The following is an 18,304-nucleotide window of genomic DNA, read 5'->3' as shown; positions in this document are numbered from 1 at the left end:
AAAGAAATGCTATGAGTAATCCAAATTAATCTTTTAACCAATATATCGGCGTATTTAAATATAAACATATAACGCGTACTATCATTAAGTTTTTGGCACAATAAATAACATTTTAAAGTGAAACTGATAAAATTTGTAATATCCTAATTATATTCTTATTGATTATAAAATCCAATTCAATAGATACTAAATTTAAGGATGACAATATATTTGATCGAATGTCTATCCAATATTATATTTGTAATAAAAGAAATATATTAGTTACTCATATATTGGATTTCTGTTTAAAAATATATATGTGAGCATTTAAAAATCGTAAATATATATAAATGATTGTAGATATTCAAAAGAAAATATTTATAAATTTTTAAAACAAAATTATAAAAAAAATTAAAAATATAATATAATATAAATTAAAATTAAGTTTTAATTAAACTTAATTTAATAAAATATAAATTAATTTTAAAAACATCCAATAGTGAGATTGAATCTTGTTGAACTAAGAAGACCAATTTATCATAATTTGAACCGAGATTAAAAAAAATATTAAAAATAAATTATGTGTCATTATTTTATTGGTTTATATAATCACAAATTACGTAAGTAATTATAAAAAAATTGTTAAAAAATATTTTCCATACATAATACAAAAATTAATTGAAAAAGAAATAAATGTACAAAAAGTGTTGAAATCCATAGCGGAGGCTTAACCTATATTATTTTCTTTGGCCAAAATGGTTCCGATTCCCCTGACCCACCTTCGCAGACCATTGGTTCAAAAGACTCTTTCTCTCGTTGATCATTCATGGTTGACCGCATCTTTGTCACTATATATCTGTTGCACCTCTTTTTCTTATTTCTTTCGCATCTAATTTCCTATTCTCCTAAACCCTAAAGGCTTATGGTGGAGGCCACATACCTTTAACAAACATGTGGCTACAGAGCAGATTCCCTTGAAGACGGAGGACAAAAGTAAATTTAGAGAGAAAAAGAAGAGGGTTGTGACACAAAATTAAGGTCAAAGCAAAACTTTTACTTTTATAGTTAATGATTTAGAGGAAGATTAATAACACATTGATGGCAGTAATAAAGAGCCTAACTATCACTAACATGGTTAAAAGTAATTCAAGTAATTTTTTCACATACAACCACTGGTTAAAAAGTGCTACTCATCCCAGTTACTATTCATCACCGCTGTTTGTTTTCTGAAATGAATTAATACACACTCATACAAGGGTTAATAGCTTAAGGAAAAATATTAATACAGAGGCATCTATCTAAGCATGCTTATTTCATTTCACTAAGTAATAAAGATGAAAAGATCAAGTGCATTCGATTTTACATCTTTATATATGAAAATAAGAATAATAAATGATACACATGTAACAATAGAACATTCAGCTAACAGAAAATGATTAATTGTTAAAAATCTTGACTAGTGATAATATAATTGACTGCAAATTTTATCCTACAAACTAGTTTTGAATGATTGAATGAGGCTTAAAATCCAATTCCTAACACATTTTTATAGTCTAACCATAAACTATAATCCTATATCTGTTGAGCCTGCCCATTGCAATGACAGTACCTTGCATCTATAAAAGCATAAGATATAGAGTATGCAGATAATAATGGCCAATGAACTGAAGTTATCATTTAAGAGAAAAAAAGTGTATTAGTGTAGCAGAGGATAAATTCTAAGAGATGAATCAACTACAACTCTAGAAGAGGAATCCGTCCTGGTAGAAAAAAAGCCAGCTCAAATGTACAGCAGAGGAGCCAAAAGCAAATAACTTGTTATTTGATAGCTAAGCATTTTACAGTATGAATGTCAAAAGACGAGGCACTTTTCTAATCTGCAGAACTGTCTGTCCCGGAATCATTATTTCTATAAAAATGTTGATGTCCTTCACTTCGTGTTCTTGGAGAAGATAGACCTTTTATATAGCTTTCTGACTCCGAACCACTACTACTATTGCCATCACTGACAAGTAGTTTATGACCAACTTTGCACGGTCTTGGCTCAGAGCCATAGCCAGCTGCTCTACGATTTTGGCTTCTTGCTCTTGAGGAATAGTAACCATTTCTAGAGCTTTGAATTAGATGAACTTGGGGATCGTATTTCTGGGATTCAAGGTAATTTAGAGCTGTAACCACATCAGCTATGACAGGCCGCATACTAGGTTGTTCTTGAACACACATGGCAGCAATAGCAAGAACTTGGTACAAACCTCTTACTGGATACCGACCTTCAAGCAATGGGTCAACCATCTCACAGAATCTTTTTCTGTCTTTGAACAAAGGTTTTGCCTGTAATAAAACATATACAAAGCATTATAAGCTAGTGATTTTGGAAGACAATGCATTAACAACCTTAAAAACAAAAAGTTCTCTTCACCAACATCAATATTGACATTTTCTTATGTTAAGAACATGAGTTGAAAGTCCTACATCTGATAAAAATGAAAAATTGAATAGTATATAAGAAACATGTGCCATAAAACCTAACTCCCTTGGGAGGAGACGGTTAAGACAACTCATAACTCAAAGGTATCAATCTCTCCTATTTATCCCAGAAAAAAATATTCCAACAACATATTCAATCATCTTAAGGAAGCAACTTTAACCTATCTTAATCTGTATTTAGTAAGCACCTTCTTGCAAGAGATGGGCAAATCAAAGCTTCCAACTTTCTTATGGTGAAAATCTTAACTAGTATCAAAGTTTATTAAATGAATTATAAGTAGACGTGTAGCAACATTCTGAAGAAAGTGGGATGAAAGACCATATTGACATACCCATGCAACAAGATTTTGTTCTTTAGGAGGTTTCATGTGGTCAATGGCCTTTCTGCCTGTGATGATCTCCAAAAGAACAACTCCAAAGCTATAAATGTCAGACTTGAACGTCAATTGACCCGTCATTGCATAATCTGGTGCACAATACCCATATGTTCCCATAACTCTTGTTGAAACGTGGGTCTTATCACCACTTGGTCCTACTTTTGCCAACCCAAAATCTGATAACTTGGGATGATAATCCTCACCTAATAAAATATTGGAGCACTTCAAATCACGGTAGATGACAGGAGGCTTCATTTTATCATGCAAATACTCTAACCCTCTAGCTGCACCAGCTGCAATTTTTATTCTCGTGTTCCAATCAAGTGCTTTTCTGCTACGTGGAAGATCTGACAAAATCAACAAAATAACAAGTTATAAACCAAGGTCAGAGAAAATCTTCCCCACACATTTTGTTCTAGCTGAAGAAAATTAAGATAATAGGATAGAAAAATATATATCTATATACCCTGCAAACGCTTCTCCAAAGATCCCAATGGCATGTACTCATAAACCAATAGCCTCTGCTCTCCCTCAGCACAAAACCCAATTAACTTTACCAAATTAGGGTGATCTGCCAAACTCAATGTCAATACTTCAACAACAAATTCCCTAATTCCTTGATGCCCATAAGGGTCTAGTTGCTTTACTGCCACAACCTATGCAGACAAAAACAAACCTCAATATCACCAAACCTTTATTACCATATAAAACTCAGTCCAAATGATTTGCTGGTTTTTTTTATTGTTCTATTCTGTACTCTCAAAATATATTTAAAAAGTTTTAAATATATTTAAAAAGTTTTAAATATATTTTAAAACATAAAAAAATGAGTATCTATCAAATACTATGAAAGTAGAGTGATGTCATACAAAAGTTGCATAAACATTGTAAGACAATTTTGGTTGCGTACCTGATTTAATTTCTCTATGCACCCCTTATAAACCTTGCCAAACCCTCCTTCGCCCAGAAAGCAATCTGACCTAAATTTCCTTGTTGCAGCTGCAAGCTCGTCAAAAGTAAATGTCTGTGCTCGGTAACTTCTAACGTTTACCTCATCAGAAACCTCTTGTAAATTCAAATTCTTCACGTCCACAGATAGCTGATCAGGCTTTCGATGATGATTATCTTCACTTTTACCATTCACTTTCAAATTAATTTTGACAACTACGAAAAAATTGAGCGCACACGTGCATATACAAAATCAACATCACGTGAAGGTCAGAGATCAAACAAAATTATGCATAGATTCATCTAAGGATACCACAGATGATAAAAACCTATCGCTGTTAAAATTCAAAAAGGAAAGGTAAAACCAAATGATTGGATTATGATCGCACCATTCAATCAACAAACACAAAATTTAAAAAAAAAAAAACCACGTTTATGGTTCATGGAACGACGAACAATTAGAGAGTTTATATTTATATCATCCACATCTAAATCTCACTCTGAAATTTCAAGAAACCAACAAAGCAAATTTCAATATCAAACAAATCAAACAGAAACCAGTTTCAAATTCTTTCTTCCATACGTCGAAACCAAACAAGAATTTTTTTATTCTAGAATGAAAAAAAAAACACAAATATACAAAAGACAGACCCCGGATTAATTCACGACAAACCCAAGTCCAAATTTTATTTGTTTTTTGATTAACGAAAAATTAAAATGCGACGACAAATAACAGATGAACCTGTTCCTTAATGCATGAAAAGATTAACGTGTTGCAATCCGTTTGTAAAGTTTACCAGCAGCAATGTGCTTCTGGGTGCGATTAACGTTGTTGGATTTTTTGCTTGGTTTGCCTGTGCAACTAAAGCAACCCATGTTTTTTTTTCCGTTTTCCCTCCGTTCAAGGCTTGAACCAGACAAAGCCAAGAACGGAGTCCCTAAACATGAAAAAGGAGTATCACGAAGTGTGTATGAAAAAGAAAGAGAAAGAGAAAGAGGATCTTAACTTTGTGTTGTGGCCATTTTCTGGGTGCTTAAATATATATTTATATATATATTCTGGGTAGAACTATGTGAACACTACACGGGTTGTAGAAGAAAAATGAGAAAGTGTTACGGATTAAAAGAAGCCATGAGAAAAAATAAAGGGTATTTTCGTCCCTTAAAAGGTTTGCAAAAGATTGTAATCTCAAAGGCCTGTTTGGTACTTCAGTTTGGTTCACTATAAAAACATGACACCTTCTCTGCTCATCGGTGTTAACTGTTGACATATTTAGTATGAACATTTATTGTCTTGGTCAACATTCAACATGTGTGTCTGGCCCTTACAACTTCCCAATTTCTAACTATTTTCATCTCAATCTACTTTTAACTATCAAATAAATTATTTATAGACATTCTCCTTATATTTATTATGATTTTTAAATATAATTATTATTAAATGTAAAACCTATCTTTCTAACAGATGTAACATTTTTTATTGGAAAAATGTGATCTCATAATAATAATAATAACAATACTACTATTATTATTATTATTATTATTATGTATATCTATGTATAAAGAATTCTTATTTGTTTTTAATTTTATTATTTAAATAATTTCTTTTAAAATTAAAATAATTATTTTATTAATATTATATTTTAAATGATCATTTATTTATATTTAACTGTTTTTTAATTTGACTATTTTTTTAACTTAACCATTTTTTAATTAAGACTTTATCTATAAAATACATAAAAATTACTTACAATAAAATTATAAATTTATATTTAATTTTATAATATAATAATAACAATAAGATTAAACTTACTATTTTTTATTATAAAAAATAACAGACATAAAAATAAAAATAAACACGTGTGCTTTGGATGTGTTTTCGATTGTTACAACACAAAAACTATCTCCTTTCTCCTTTTCTTTTCCACTAAACGATTTAACTCCACCGTTGCTAATGTATTGAGTCGGAGATTGGAGAATATATGCCTTGCATATGAATAAAAACTGCAAATAATATCGTAAGCGTATTGACACAGTATATATGAATGTAAATCAATTAATATTTTAAAAAAATATATTCTTATTAAATATTAGTTTCATGTTTATCACTATCACAAGGATATATTACCAACATGTAAAAGCATTGAATTCAAACCCGTTTTATCCAATGAATCATTGAGAATCGCTCTTAACAATCCGAATGTGTTTCCAAAACTCAAACCTATAACTGATAGCACCTCTTTTAAACACTTATACATGAAAAGAAAGAGAAATATTTTTAAAGCACTAGCAGAAATAAAATTACTTAACAAAACTAAACTTTAATTATTCCAAAAAGAAAAAAAATATAAAGAGAGGAAATATTTATTTAAACTTCAATTTTTATAATGAAATAAGAAATAAACATATAACTTTTAATTATTGTAATAGTCTTAAAAAATTGTTTTAAATGTGATAATGTGTTTTAAAATAAGATAAGGTTATTTTAATATTAAAAATTTTAAGTATAAATAGAATTTTTATAAAAATTTCATTATATAAAATCATGTCATCTTTTTAAACTTTTGTTCTCTAGAGTTTTTAATTTTTTTTTCTAAAGATTTTAACATCTTGTATATCTATTTGAATATTAAAAATTGTCTGAATAATATTTAAGGTGAGATTTTCAACTTTATTCAATCAGTTTTTAATAAAAGACTGTTAGTTTCTACTTTTTTCTTTTGTATGTAAGTTTTTACGTGTATGTGAGTTATTCTAACTTGTATACGAGGCTTGAATGTTCAATAAAACTCTTTACTGATTACTAGTTCTAACTATATGTCATTATCATGTTTTTGTAAGAGTAGATAAAGTCTCATGTAATTGTGAAGTTGTTTTAAGATTAGTAGAGTTATTTGGTCATTTGTCAAGTAAGAAAAAATAGATCTTTTAGTGTGAGTGAATTGGATAATTGTTGGTTGAAATTAGTATAAATATTGTGAGTGTTATTTGTGTTGAATTGTATGTTATGTTTGATTGATTAAACTAAATGAGTTTGTGTTTGGATTGTGGTGATCGAGGAAAATGAGGATCTTATCATTTGAGCATGTTGATATTACTCTGAGATTAAAAACTGTTTTTGAACTAATCATTAAATTAAAAATACCAATTTATCATCTGAACGTCTTTCTGGTTTCCCAAATTTGAAGTGGTTGTTTTTTTATACGGTGCTAAGTGAGATTGGTGTGGTGTGGTGTTGAGTGTTACTTGATTGTGCAAATTTGGAAACAATTTTACTCTACACGGTTGAGCAACAATTTTTTCTAATGATCTGGCTTTAAGCAATGGAAGGATACCACTAACTGTCACTTTTCAGAGAAGGTTTAGAATCATCTTAATTTTAAGTCGATGAGTGACAGAATGATGTCGTTAAACGAGCCAGTTTGCAAAAAGAATTATGTTGAGTGTTATATTTGTGCGGAATTTCGCGCTGAATATCAGTTTATATGATTGCTTTGGTTTTTTTCCTTGATTGTTTTGTATTAATCGTATCATTCTTAATTTTGATAGGAGTATATTGGCTGTATCTGAATCTTTGATATGTTTATTCCGAAAATTGTATCCTGAAAATTTTATTCCAGAGAAATTTCTTTCCGATTGCTTCAGAAATTCCAGAAATCTTGTTTTGGAAAATTGTTATTTTGAAAATTTGAGGATGCGCGAAGAAATTGTCGGGTGAAGAAAGTAAAAGTATGAGGCCTACTACGAAACAACTATGCAGTCTCGGCCCAGCGTTTTCAGTGACTACACAGCAGCTCCCCGTTTCTCCAAACGATGTCGTTTAGCAAACGAGTGACCGGAGCGAGAAAGATTGAGACGGAGTGAAACCGCAATGTTGCGACAGTTGGTAATGCACGCGCCGCGTTTCTTCAACTACACGTCGAGGAGGTTAGCTCACGGTGGCTGCGGCCAAATATTAATCACACGAGCATATTCCTCCGCGGCCATGTCGCCGCCTTCGAAGGCGATCGTGTACGATGTGCACGGGCCACCGGACACGGTGACCAAGTTGGTGGAGGTTCCGGCCGTTGAAGTGAAAGAAAAAGAGGTGTGTGTGAAGATGCTAGCTGCTCCTATCAACCCCTCCGATATCAATAGAATACAGGGCGTTTATCCGGTGCGGCCAAACCCACCGGCAGTGGGTGGACACGAAGGCGTTGGAGAAGTTCTCTCAGTGGGCTCATCTGTCACCTCACTTTCTCCCGGAGACTGGGTTATTCCCTCTCCACCCTCTTTCGGTACCTCTGTTTCATTTCTTTCCCTTTAATTTTTCACCTTAATATGATCAAAAGAACGAGCTTTTCCATAAATCGTTTAAGAAAAACAGACAGAAAAATAAAAATGAAATGGGAAATTAGCTTGTCAAAGTAATTTTCTAGTGAAAGCAATTATGGCCTCTTGGCTAGCATTTAAGACTGCGTTAAGTTCAAATCTCAAAATTTGAAATGGCATAGAGCTTATGTTAGTATAGTTGAGCCTATTAGACTATCCTATGTATCGGACCATTGTCATACTATCTTAATGGTCTAATCCTGCAAGCTTCTAGCTCAAGTCTTTTGGTCTTTCACGTTGTGGAATATGTTGAACATCAACACTGACTAGTAGTGATATGAGCAAAATAACATCTCTGAGTTGGGCAACTCGTGCCTCTTAATTTTTCCAAGTCCAAGTTCTAAGATCCAAATCAAAATTCTTAGAACTTTGCGGTTTTCATTGTTATTTGGAATTCTTATTTATTTATTTTTGGCATGCACAGGGACTTGGCAGACGTATATTGTGAAGAATGAGAATGTTTGGCACAAGGTACAAAAGGGTGTGCCTATGGAATATGCAGCTACAATTACTATTAATCCCTTGACTGCACTTCTCATGCTTGAACACTGTGTTGCTTTGAACTCTGGTACATTTTCCTTTCTTGCTGAATTTCCTATATTTTTTTATTTGTGGTTAATTAGTGGATTGGAATTTTATTTTTTCTGGATATCAACAGGAGATGCTATTGTGCAAAATGGGGCTACCAGCATGGTTGGCCAGTGTGTCATTCAGCTTGCCAAGTCTCGTGGCATTCACAGCATTAATATTATAAGGGACAGGTGCTCATTGGAAGGTTCTTTGCTAGCTTTGTTATTAACTTAGCTTTTGAGTATTATTTCAAACTATGGTTTGTTTATTATCAGTTTTTTTTTCTTTTCCATTTTTAAAATATAATTTGATTAACATGTCCTTATTTTTGCTTCTGGCATATTAGTAAAGAATCTTAACTTTGCATCACAAATCCTTTTGCTGCAGGCCTGGGGTCAATGAAGTAAAAGAAATGCTTAAGAATTTGGGTGCTGATGAAGTTTTCACTGAGAGCGAATTGGAAGTGAAGAATGTCAAGAGTCTCCTGGTACACCTAGGCGTATTGTGTTTGTTGCTATGATATGCGTGTCAATTTTTCAGATCAATGATAGTCATAGATTAAGCATTTGGGAAGGGTGGTTGGATGTACTCTAACTTCCTTATTTGAGGTTTTGCACTTATATTTATGTGATGCAGAGGAAGCTGACAACAAATTTGTTTGGAAGCATTATTTATCTATATTGAATTCAGATTACTTATTTTGGATCAAATTGTCATGGCAGGGCGGTATACCTGAACCTGCACTGGGATTTAACTGTGTTGGTGGAAATGCTGCTTCTTTGGTACTCAAGTTTTTGAGGTATGACATGAGATATTGGGTGAAAATTTTCAGAATTAAATATTTCTCGTTTGTTATGATGATTAGTTCATACTTTCCAGACAAGGAGGAACCATGGTCACATATGGTGGAATGTCTAAAAAACCTGTCACTGTGTCAACATCATCCTTCATATTTAAGGTCAGCCATTAATTCTCCTTCTTGTAGTTGGTTACTTCAGTTTATTATGTAGGAGATAGACTTAACGTTGAAGGGGACCAACGAATGTTTTTTTTTTCTAATGGGAGGCCATAAAACATTTTTTTATGTGAGACTTAAAGGGATTTAAAATATTTGGCAACTGATTGAAACTAAATAAAGAATAAGGATAATATATATAATATTATCGAGTTGAATCATGTTAAAATTTCAATTGTATGTTGTAATTGTCTGACACAGCCAACATCTTGTAATATACCTGAGAGGGCTCTAATCAGCACTTAGAACATGGAAGTGAATCTGATTAAGAGGGTTTCAACATTCAACTTAAGAAGTCAAGATAACTACAGCGCCCTGAAATATTGATGATATTGTCTGAATGTGCTGAGCCCTTTATCATGAGTTTCTTGAAAGGTTACCTGATGTCAACCTTTTGCCATGGAGGTTTAAGCTTAATGATTAATTGTTAGTTCATTGAACCTTCTAATAGGTCCATTTTTTTAGTTTATATAAACCTTGTCTTTCACAAACAAGATCAAACCTAGCAGTAAAGAGTCAAAAATGAATTTTAGGTGTGTGCTACGCATGCAATTCTGTCTAGAAGTTTAATGTAATTGAAGTTCTGGTAACAACTTTAAGACAACATCATAGAGTCGTTGTTCTTTTGTGCTGCGAATATGTATCGGGTTGTATCTCTTGCTAAAAAATTAATTAAATAGAGATATGAAGATACCCAGACATTTCAATGATTGGATGAATTAATTTTTAATATAGCCAACGAATCTTCACGTGCCTGTTTGGATGACTAACTCGCCATGTTTTTTATTTTTTATAGTAGAATAAAAATTTGAGGAGTTTAGAGATGCCTGTACCCTTGGTTTTGAAATGCCATCTCTATATCGTAATATTTGATTATTCAAATTAGAAAATGAGTGGGAAAATAGCAAGAAAAACTACTCATGTTGGACCGAGAACAGAGGGAATTGAGATTCCTTAATTTCATAACTTAGTTTTGGTCTAACCTTTCAAACGCCTATATTCTTAGTAGAGTAGTATATTGATCTTTTAAGAACCACATTGGCAGGATGTTTCCTTGAGGGGATTCTGGTTACAGAAGTGGTTGAGCACAGATAAAGCTGAAGAGAGCAGAGGAATGATAGACAGACTTTTGAGTCTTGTACAGGAAGGAAAGTTAAAATACAAGTATGTTCTCTTCTCTACGTTTCAGGGGGGGTTTCGTTTGGGTTATATTCATTCCGTAAGGTCAAATTGTTTTTAAAAAGTTATCGCATTGCTGTCTCATTATTTGGCATACCAAATTCATATGATGCTCACTCTTTTTGCAGAATGGAATTGGCTCCCTTTGACGATTTCAGCACAGCATTGGATAAAGCTTTAGGGAAACTTGGGAGCCAACCTAAGCAAGTTATCAAATTCTAAATGTGTGGATGTTTATACTGATTTCTGTTGGATAAAAAAAGTATTCTGGAATTTCAGAGAAAAAACAATATATCAAGGAGTTATTCTTCAAAGGCATGCAGAATAGATTTTTAGTGCAAGGAATAAAAAATAGACTTATATTGTGGTGCATTGTTATGTGAAGATTTTTACATTCTCAATCAACCAGGTATCATACAAACGTGACTTTTAATTGGGTGTGATGGTATAAACGTATTTTACATTTTTTATTATGCTTTCCCATTAAATTCTAAGAATTTCCAAAAGAGTAGAACCGCATATTATGATGAAATAAATCAGAGAAACTTAATTTAATCACAATATTTAAGACAACATACACCTAATCCGTTTCAAATAAACATACCCTAGCAATTTAAAGGTAAGATGCTTGCAGTTACTACCGAAAACTCGAGTATTTTGTGCCTGTTAGTTTTGCATTAAAATATAAATTATGGAAGAAATTAATTTTCTTTATAAAGAAAACAAATCTTAAGTCGCAAATTTGATTATATGATTACGGAGAGTAATCTCGGCATAAATTTTTTGTTAAAAAATTGGATCGCACGGTCTCATTTTTAAGATTTTTCGCAACCGATGTCACCATTTCAAGTATTTAGTTACCATCTACTTTGTCACTGCCTCGTGTTCTTTAACGTTTAACCTGCTTTAAAACTATAAACTTAATTGTTTTAATCTGTAATAACTTCTTTTTATCCAGAATCAATTTTTAGTAATTTTGTACGCTCCCAACCAAAGCTAATAGTGAAATCCACTTCACTCTTGACAGAAGTTATCAGCTCAAGAAAGTGTAGCTAATAATGCAAACAAACCTGAGCGGATGAAAAAAATAATAATTTGATCAAGTATATAATGATGAATAGCAGGATTAGGCCATAAATTGTTGCATTATGTAGAGATCACAAAATCACCTATTACTTTCAAATATCTTTTCAGAACCCTTTCTGTAAAGAATAAACGCCTTGGCCATATAAAGCGGACAGGGCTATGAAGCGCATTCCTTTGCCAGTATGTAGTCCACAGCATCTTCGACAGTGTCAACCACCTGCGAAAGCGAAGTTGTATTATAATCACCACTAGGTACTTTCCTTCACAATGACAACGTTAGTCACAAATTAAATCGTCCGTTCATCACCACGACTACCCACAAATTTCAAACTTTGGTTTGGACAATCAATCCTAGCTGCATTACAATCGTGAGCACATTCCTTTAGAAACATGTTCTCCATGGGTACGCCAGTAATTTATTTTTTCTTTTTATCGACAAGTGTTAGATTTTTTTAGTGGGGAGAGTTCCACAGCCTCATCCACCTCCCTTCCAAACCCTTCAAACTAACCTTATATCTCCCATATATATTATTAGTAAGTGGTTGAACCCACAACCTCTCACCCTCTTCTCCAATTTTTACCACTCTGTCAACCTTATAGCTCCATACCAGTAATTCATAACCATCAACCCTGTCCTTTTTCCAAAATCTGAAAAAAAACCTAAAGACCCAAAACAAATAAGAATGTTGTTTATCCCCGTTCTTTATTGTATGTATATATTACTCAATTCATAGAAAATCTGCTTTAGTTCTGGATCAGGCTATCACAAGTTCCTGTTCTGGGCACTACAAGCGCAAGTAAAAAAATGCCTTTACCTATCTTACATTACATCCCCAAATATTCATGACCACAGTAGTACCAAGAAACTTAAAAGTGCAAGAGGAAAAAGGTTGACGTATGTGTGAGACTTTTCAAGAGAAGAACACAGGGAATTACCAGATCTGCTGAAAATTTGTCATGATTTTCCTTCCCCTTGAAAACTCCAGTTCTGGTGAGAATAGAAAACCAAGGATGCCCAGTCTGAAAAGCCACATTTTCATTAATGGTATTATTTATCAACAAACAACTTTTAACTATCCCACAAGTGAAATCCAACTCCATGAGGAGGCGCATACCTGTCGTGCACCTCTGATATCAACTGCAGGATTATCTCCAATCATGTACAGTGTTTTAAAAGATGAAGTCTTATCATGATTTTTATCATAGAAATCATCATAAAGTGATGCCACAAGTTTCTGTAACACAATTTCTGCATTCTTGAATACTGATGGATGTGGTTTGCCAAAACAGGTATACTCCAAGCAATGAGGGTGAATCCTGCACACGGAACAATTAATGGGTATAGATATTCTTAAGAACCAAAATATAAATTTAATCAGAGCAGCAATGCCACTAAACTAATTTAGTTTTTTTTTTTTTTCATTTTCCATGGATTCCTCTCAGACTAATGTGACAATAGCTTCTTGTGTTTGAATGAGTGTACATATGTATTCAACTTAAAGGAACAAAAATAGAGAAGACCTATTAACAGTTAGATAATACGCAATCTCACCTATTGAAGATGGATTCTAATGCAATCCTGAATGCTCCCATGCCCAGACGTTCAGAAGGAAATTTAGTCTACCTTTTGTGGGACCTTGTCAGTAAGTATGGTAGTATAGAATTTTCAAAGGGCTCCATGTAACCTGCCTTTCTGAAAAAATCAACAGAATAAATCAACCAACCTGGTATTCAAGGTCATCATTTGCAAAATATATATGTGGTTGTGGTCCAACATTTCTTCCAGGAAGGCCTCCTGTTTTTAAGATGTCACAGAGAACCTGAATGAAAAACCTTGGTCATTCACCGATCCATCAAATCCAAGCAAATAAAAAACAAATCTAATAATGTCTTAAAACCCAAAGTAGAGATTTTGACTATATTTGCTCTCACTTATCAGAAACACAAAGATAAGTCAAAAATAATTCAAATATGATTACAGCAGCTGGGAAGTCTCGAGTGTCAAACTAAGTTATATACTTCTCTTAATTGTGTATCCTTGTAAAATGCAAGTATATATTTACTTATCCGGTGTCTCTTATTTTTCTTTGCTTCTTTTTATTTCATTTCATTTCTTTTGATCTAGCTGTGAAGTGAAGACAAATCCCAAGGCCCATGAACAATAACCACTCTCAAATACTTTACCAAGAAATGACTATGAGCACATGTCAATATATCTAGTCTAGTGTATTAAAATCTAAATGTAGTTTAACACTCATTTTTCTCTATTGAACATCCACTAAATTTAATGGCTTTGATCACTGAACCACTACGTGGGTAACAAAAATCATGAGCAATTTAGTTTCCCATTAAGGAAGAGACCCAATCCACTTATTACTAATTACTAATTGTGTTGTGATGTTTAACTTCATACACAAGTCTTTCTTCAGTATAAAGAAAAAAAAATAGCAGTGGCAAAATTTTCCATTAACTTTTCAATGCTTACAGTATAAACTGTTCCATTACGTTATTGCTCTTTTCCCAACAGCAAGATTCATGTAAACAAGCCACATAATTTTGTAACTTTCATACAACACTATATATGTAGCAAAGATAAAATAAAGACAGTTCATATGGATCACTAATAAAATCTCTGTAACCTGTATATCCCTGCTCCAATCAACAGGGTCACTAACTATAAATGCTGCTTGAACCCTTTTAGAGAGGATATCATTCCTTGGAAAACTCTCATTAAACTTTGAATTCTGCATAGTAGCCAGATTGGAAGTCCATTTCTTGTATGGAGCCAGCGGATCAATGTTTTCAAAGCAAGAGGTATATTCATCAATTGAAAGAGCATGCCTGAATACAAAGACGAACAACATAATGATAAGACACTGAGGGTTATGTCAGATCATTATCAAACAAGCCAGTTATCCTAAACCTTACCTAAAACCATATTCCGTCATCACAGCTGCAGGTTCCCCTTTCCCCACAGCCACAACGAGATCATTCTCAAATCTGTAAGTGGGGTGAAAATTCTATGAGACAAGGACACCTAGGTGCTGTCAACCTTATTGGTTTCAGAGTGTACTTGCGCAAAAGACAGTTCAGCATGTAATACTCATATGAAACCTGAACAGAGGATGAATAGTCATACCTCTTGACCAGTTGTTTAAATGGTGAATGGCCTTGTAAAACCTGTACAACAATCAGATTTGGTTTAGGGAAAAACATTTTTTATTTCAACAGAATTTAGGGCAACGCAAAGGCGACCACTTCTGACTTTTCAGTGACACTTGCATACAGCAAACAAACCAGGAAATAAGACCACACACGTATACATCACTATATAGGGAAGAGAAAGAACGGTCAGGGACTGTAGATTACTTCACATTTCCAAAAAAATCAACAATTCTAAATCCTCATAACCAATCCTCCTAATTACTAAATCCAGAATTTCTTATGTTCATAAAACATCTACTTTTACATTATGCTTTTAGAGGATACAACAAGACTATTCAAATATACCTGCGAAGGTGAGACATTCACACCCAACAGTTGACTTAGTTCAAAAGCTCTTTTAGCTTCAGGAAAGCCACCACCTACACGAAAACATATAATTAACATCAACACAAGCGGCGCGTCATTTTAAACAATTTATCAGCTGGGACCGGTCATCAATTGAACCAAACGAATGCAATCAGGAAAAATCAAATATCCGTTAAAACCAAACGACACAGATAAGCAAGTAAATTGAATAAAACAAAATTAGAAAAAGAACTCACCATTGGTGAGGAAAACGTACGGGATTTTCAATCCACCTAACGACATAAACGGATCAAAAAACTCATTAGTCGGTACCAGTGAATGAGAAATGACGAAAACGGAAACAGAGAATTTTTTTTGGTTTTTACCATCAGCGCCGTATAATTTTCTCAGCGCTCCAGGAGAACCACCGACAGGAGAGTTTCCGAGCAAAATGACACCGTCGATGTCGAACGCGATGCCGAATGAAGGCCTGCTAGGTCTGAATCAATTAACATAATCGGAACCGTGAAAATTAGGAGCGTAATTATGCAATGCGAAAAGAGAATGAACAATGTGAGATTTCACGATTGACGAACCGTTGGGATCCGTGAGAGAATGCGCGTGAGAGTAGATACGAAAACACTGTTCGGTTTCTGGCTTTGGTTAAGAGATGGAAGCTCATTGTTGCAGGATTTCCCTTCTACAACTTCTGAATCAGCAGAGTAAGAGAACAATAGTTAGTTGTTGCTAACTTTCCCATGCTTTCTGACTTCAACATCAAAAGCTTTGGCTAGTTACTTCCTTTGTGTGGCCTAATACGTCGAACGGGCTCGCTTTGGGTCAGTTTAGATTGATGGGCTTAGCCCATAAAGTGATTAGCCCATACACCTATAAAATATCTTAAATTTTTATTCGTTAAACCTTTTTTTTTTCATCATATCAACTCATTTTGAAGATAGTCTGTCTATACATAAGGAAGGCTTCGAACTTCAAAAACTGTTTAAGAGATTTGAATATCAAACGATATTTATAAATATTTTCTAACACAATATTATAAACGTATAATGATTAGAGTTAAAGAACAACGAGTATGAAAATAATTTAAACAACTAATTTATATTTATGTTGTTGTTTTATAGGTATTTGACCAAACCTTTTAGGTTGATTCAATAGGTATAGATGTTAAAAATACTTTTATATAGTTTGCTAACTCTGGTTGTATATTTAATATAACTTTTTTTAATGTATCGATATTAAAATCTCTAATTAAATTTCTCATTTTGCCCTTTTCTATCACGTTTGTTATTTAGGATCACGTGTGCAAATTGACATTAAGGAGCAAACTTAAACTAATTTAAGAATTAAAGAAATTAATTAAAATTATTAATAATAAAGAATCCAAACAGTATAAATTACATAAATAATATAATTTAGCAATGGTAATTATGTAAAACTTATAAGTCTTAAAGTTTTCTTTAGTAAATATTTGTGGGTGATTAGATAGATTTAACATATTTTCACTGTAAGCTAAATTACAACAATATATATCAAAAAATAAATTTAAATTTAACTAAATCATATTAAAATTATAAAATAATATGTCTTTTAATTCTTAAATTTTGATACAAAATTAAAATTTGTTTTTATACGATATTTCATAAGTTATGTAAATTATTTAACACATTTCAATTCAAAGATTAATTTAGAAAATGGTTTAACAAGTTTGAAAAATAAAATAAATCAATTTGAATCAAACAAAATCTTAATTTTACAGTACACTAATATTTAACTCTTAAATAATTAAAGTATGATGTGATAGGGATATGATTTATAATTAGTAGTAAAAGAAGGCTTGCTCACGTACAGAGATGCAAAAGTCAAGCACACAACACAGGTCTTACCTCACTAACTGAATAATGATATCAGTCAGTGATGACTATTCTGAGTAAAACAGCAATGAATCTAGAAGAGGCATGCATATTTAATCATTTTATTTCCAAGTTATTTTGCACGTGAAGTAATCATCGCATTCGTTCTTTTTGAGAAAAATCTGCATAGTTTAAGAAACAAAAGTTTAAATATCCACAATTCAAAGAACTTTAAAGTAGGAGGAATTTGGATAGCTTATCATTGACAACATATGCATGTCGGCGTCTGACAATGGAAGGTTTTTTCCATAAACCAGCAACTTCTCCGTCATTACAATGGTGAAATTTCTGCTATACGCCCCACTTATAATGATAGAAAATTTATGTTTTAGAAATTTGAAAGCTTATTCTACCTATGACTTAACATGATCCAAAGATAAATTAAAAAAAAACGTGGCAAATAATGGGGCTGCTGAACTAGTTAAAAGTGTTATAGTTATCAATTTGAACATATATATTGATATATAAGTTTATTTCAGTAACGCTTACCGACAGGAATTCTTATAAGTCGTTGTTGATATTTGAATTTGTAGTTAGAAGAAGAGAAACAAATCATTAAACAAAAATTCTTCATGTACGACGGATAATGTTGAAGTAAAGGTATGAAGTTAACGTGCTAAAGCATTTAGTTACGACCATGTCTCGAAAACTAAATGAAGAATATTGACATTAAGATGCTTGCATTGTAATAATGTTTTAGTTTTCATCCTAACTCACCATGACTATAATTTTTTCTTTTCTATTATACTATCTCTTCCTCCTTTTACAATGCTTACAAAATTTTTGCATCAGTGAAAAAGAATTACAAAACAAAACAAAAATAGAAGACGAAAGAATGAATCTTTAGTCATTTT

The 18,304-nt window shown here is 32.6% G+C and overlaps 3 protein-coding genes across 5 annotated transcripts; 1 reads left to right on the top strand and 2 right to left on the bottom strand.

The window, feature by feature from the left end:
- Positions 1 to 1,673: 1,673 nt before the first annotated feature.
- Positions 1,674 to 4,965, bottom strand: LOC124844312 (putative serine/threonine-protein kinase PBL5). 2 transcript variants are annotated; one of them, XM_088092899.1, is made up of 5 exons: positions 4,562 to 4,965; positions 3,754 to 4,007; positions 3,310 to 3,499; positions 2,799 to 3,190; positions 1,674 to 2,310 (listed from the first exon to the last, which is right to left on the bottom strand). In XM_088092899.1, exons 1-5 carry the CDS (start codon positions 4,665 to 4,667, stop codon positions 1,852 to 1,854), a joined length of 1,401 nt encoding a protein of 466 aa, XP_087949025.1. In that variant the 5' UTR covers positions 4,668 to 4,965; the 3' UTR covers positions 1,674 to 1,851. The 2 variants fall into 2 exon arrangements, with proteins under 2 accessions (XP_087949025.1, XP_047177183.1); XM_047321227.2 differs by having other exon boundaries at positions 4,589 to 4,965.
- Positions 4,966 to 7,342: 2,377 nt separating this feature from the next.
- On the top strand, positions 7,343 to 11,298 carry LOC124830804 (Polyketide synthase, enoylreductase family protein). The gene is made up of 8 exons (XM_047304635.2): positions 7,343 to 8,068; positions 8,587 to 8,730; positions 8,821 to 8,923; positions 9,120 to 9,219; positions 9,455 to 9,531; positions 9,612 to 9,690; positions 10,793 to 10,911; positions 11,055 to 11,298. Exons 1-8 carry the CDS (start codon positions 7,663 to 7,665, stop codon positions 11,146 to 11,148), a joined length of 1,122 nt encoding a protein of 373 aa, XP_047160591.1. The 5' UTR covers positions 7,343 to 7,662; the 3' UTR covers positions 11,149 to 11,298.
- Positions 11,299 to 11,997: 699 nt separating this feature from the next.
- Positions 11,998 to 16,296, bottom strand: LOC124830803 (hydrolase family protein / HAD-superfamily protein). 2 transcript variants are annotated; one of them, XM_047304631.2, is made up of 12 exons: positions 16,119 to 16,296; positions 15,909 to 16,021; positions 15,780 to 15,815; positions 15,523 to 15,596; positions 15,152 to 15,192; positions 14,941 to 15,012; positions 14,652 to 14,853; positions 13,737 to 13,832; positions 13,565 to 13,632; positions 13,128 to 13,329; positions 12,949 to 13,032; positions 11,998 to 12,229 (listed from the first exon to the last, which is right to left on the bottom strand). In XM_047304631.2, exons 1-12 carry the CDS (start codon positions 16,202 to 16,204, stop codon positions 12,170 to 12,172), a joined length of 1,134 nt encoding a protein of 377 aa, XP_047160587.1. In that variant the 5' UTR covers positions 16,205 to 16,296; the 3' UTR covers positions 11,998 to 12,169. The 2 variants fall into 2 exon arrangements, with proteins under 2 accessions (XP_047160587.1, XP_047160588.1); XM_047304632.2 differs by having other exon boundaries at positions 15,909 to 16,012.
- Between the last annotated feature and the right edge of the window lie 2,008 nt (positions 16,297 to 18,304).

This window comes from Vigna umbellata, chromosome 6, assembly GCF_029865625.1.
Source record: "Vigna umbellata cultivar VRB3 chromosome 6, Vumbellata_1.0, whole genome shotgun sequence".
NCBI lineage: Eukaryota > Viridiplantae > Streptophyta > Magnoliopsida > Fabales > Fabaceae > Vigna > Vigna umbellata.
The sequence above is the reverse complement of the archived record's forward strand: the minus strand, read 5'-3'. Positions and strand labels throughout refer to the sequence as shown.

Excerpts from the sequence above, each read along its gene's own strand:
- LOC124830803 (XM_047304631.2), bottom strand. The coding sequence starts at position 16,204 with ATGAGCTTCCATCTCTTAACCAAAGCCAGAAACCGAACAGTGTTTTCG. Across the intron at positions 15,597-15,779 it reads GTACGTTTTCCTCACCAATG|GTGGTGGCTTTCCTGAAGCT; the intron begins GTGAGTTCTTTT and ends GTTTTCGTGTAG. Across the intron at positions 12,230-12,948 it reads ACAAATTTTCAGCAGATCTG|GTGGTTGACACTGTCGAAGA; the intron begins GTAATTCCCTGT and ends TCGCTTTCGCAG.
- LOC124844312 (XM_088092899.1), bottom strand. The coding sequence starts at position 4,667 with ATGGGTTGCTTTAGTTGCACAGGCAAACCAAGCAAAAAATCCAACAAC. Across the intron at positions 4,008-4,561 it reads TTACAAACGGATTGCAACAC|TTGTCAAAATTAATTTGAAA; the intron begins GTTAATCTTTTC and ends ATTTTTTCGTAG. Across the intron at positions 3,500-3,753 it reads GCATAGAGAAATTAAATCAG|GTTGTGGCAGTAAAGCAACT; the intron begins GTACGCAACCAA and ends TTGTCTGCATAG.
- LOC124830804 (XM_047304635.2), top strand. The coding sequence starts at position 7,663 with ATGTTGCGACAGTTGGTAATGCACGCGCCGCGTTTCTTCAACTACACG. Across the intron at positions 8,731-8,820 it reads CTGTGTTGCTTTGAACTCTG|GAGATGCTATTGTGCAAAAT; the intron begins GTACATTTTCCT and ends GGATATCAACAG. Across the intron at positions 9,220-9,454 it reads AGAATGTCAAGAGTCTCCTG|GGCGGTATACCTGAACCTGC; the intron begins GTACACCTAGGC and ends TTGTCATGGCAG.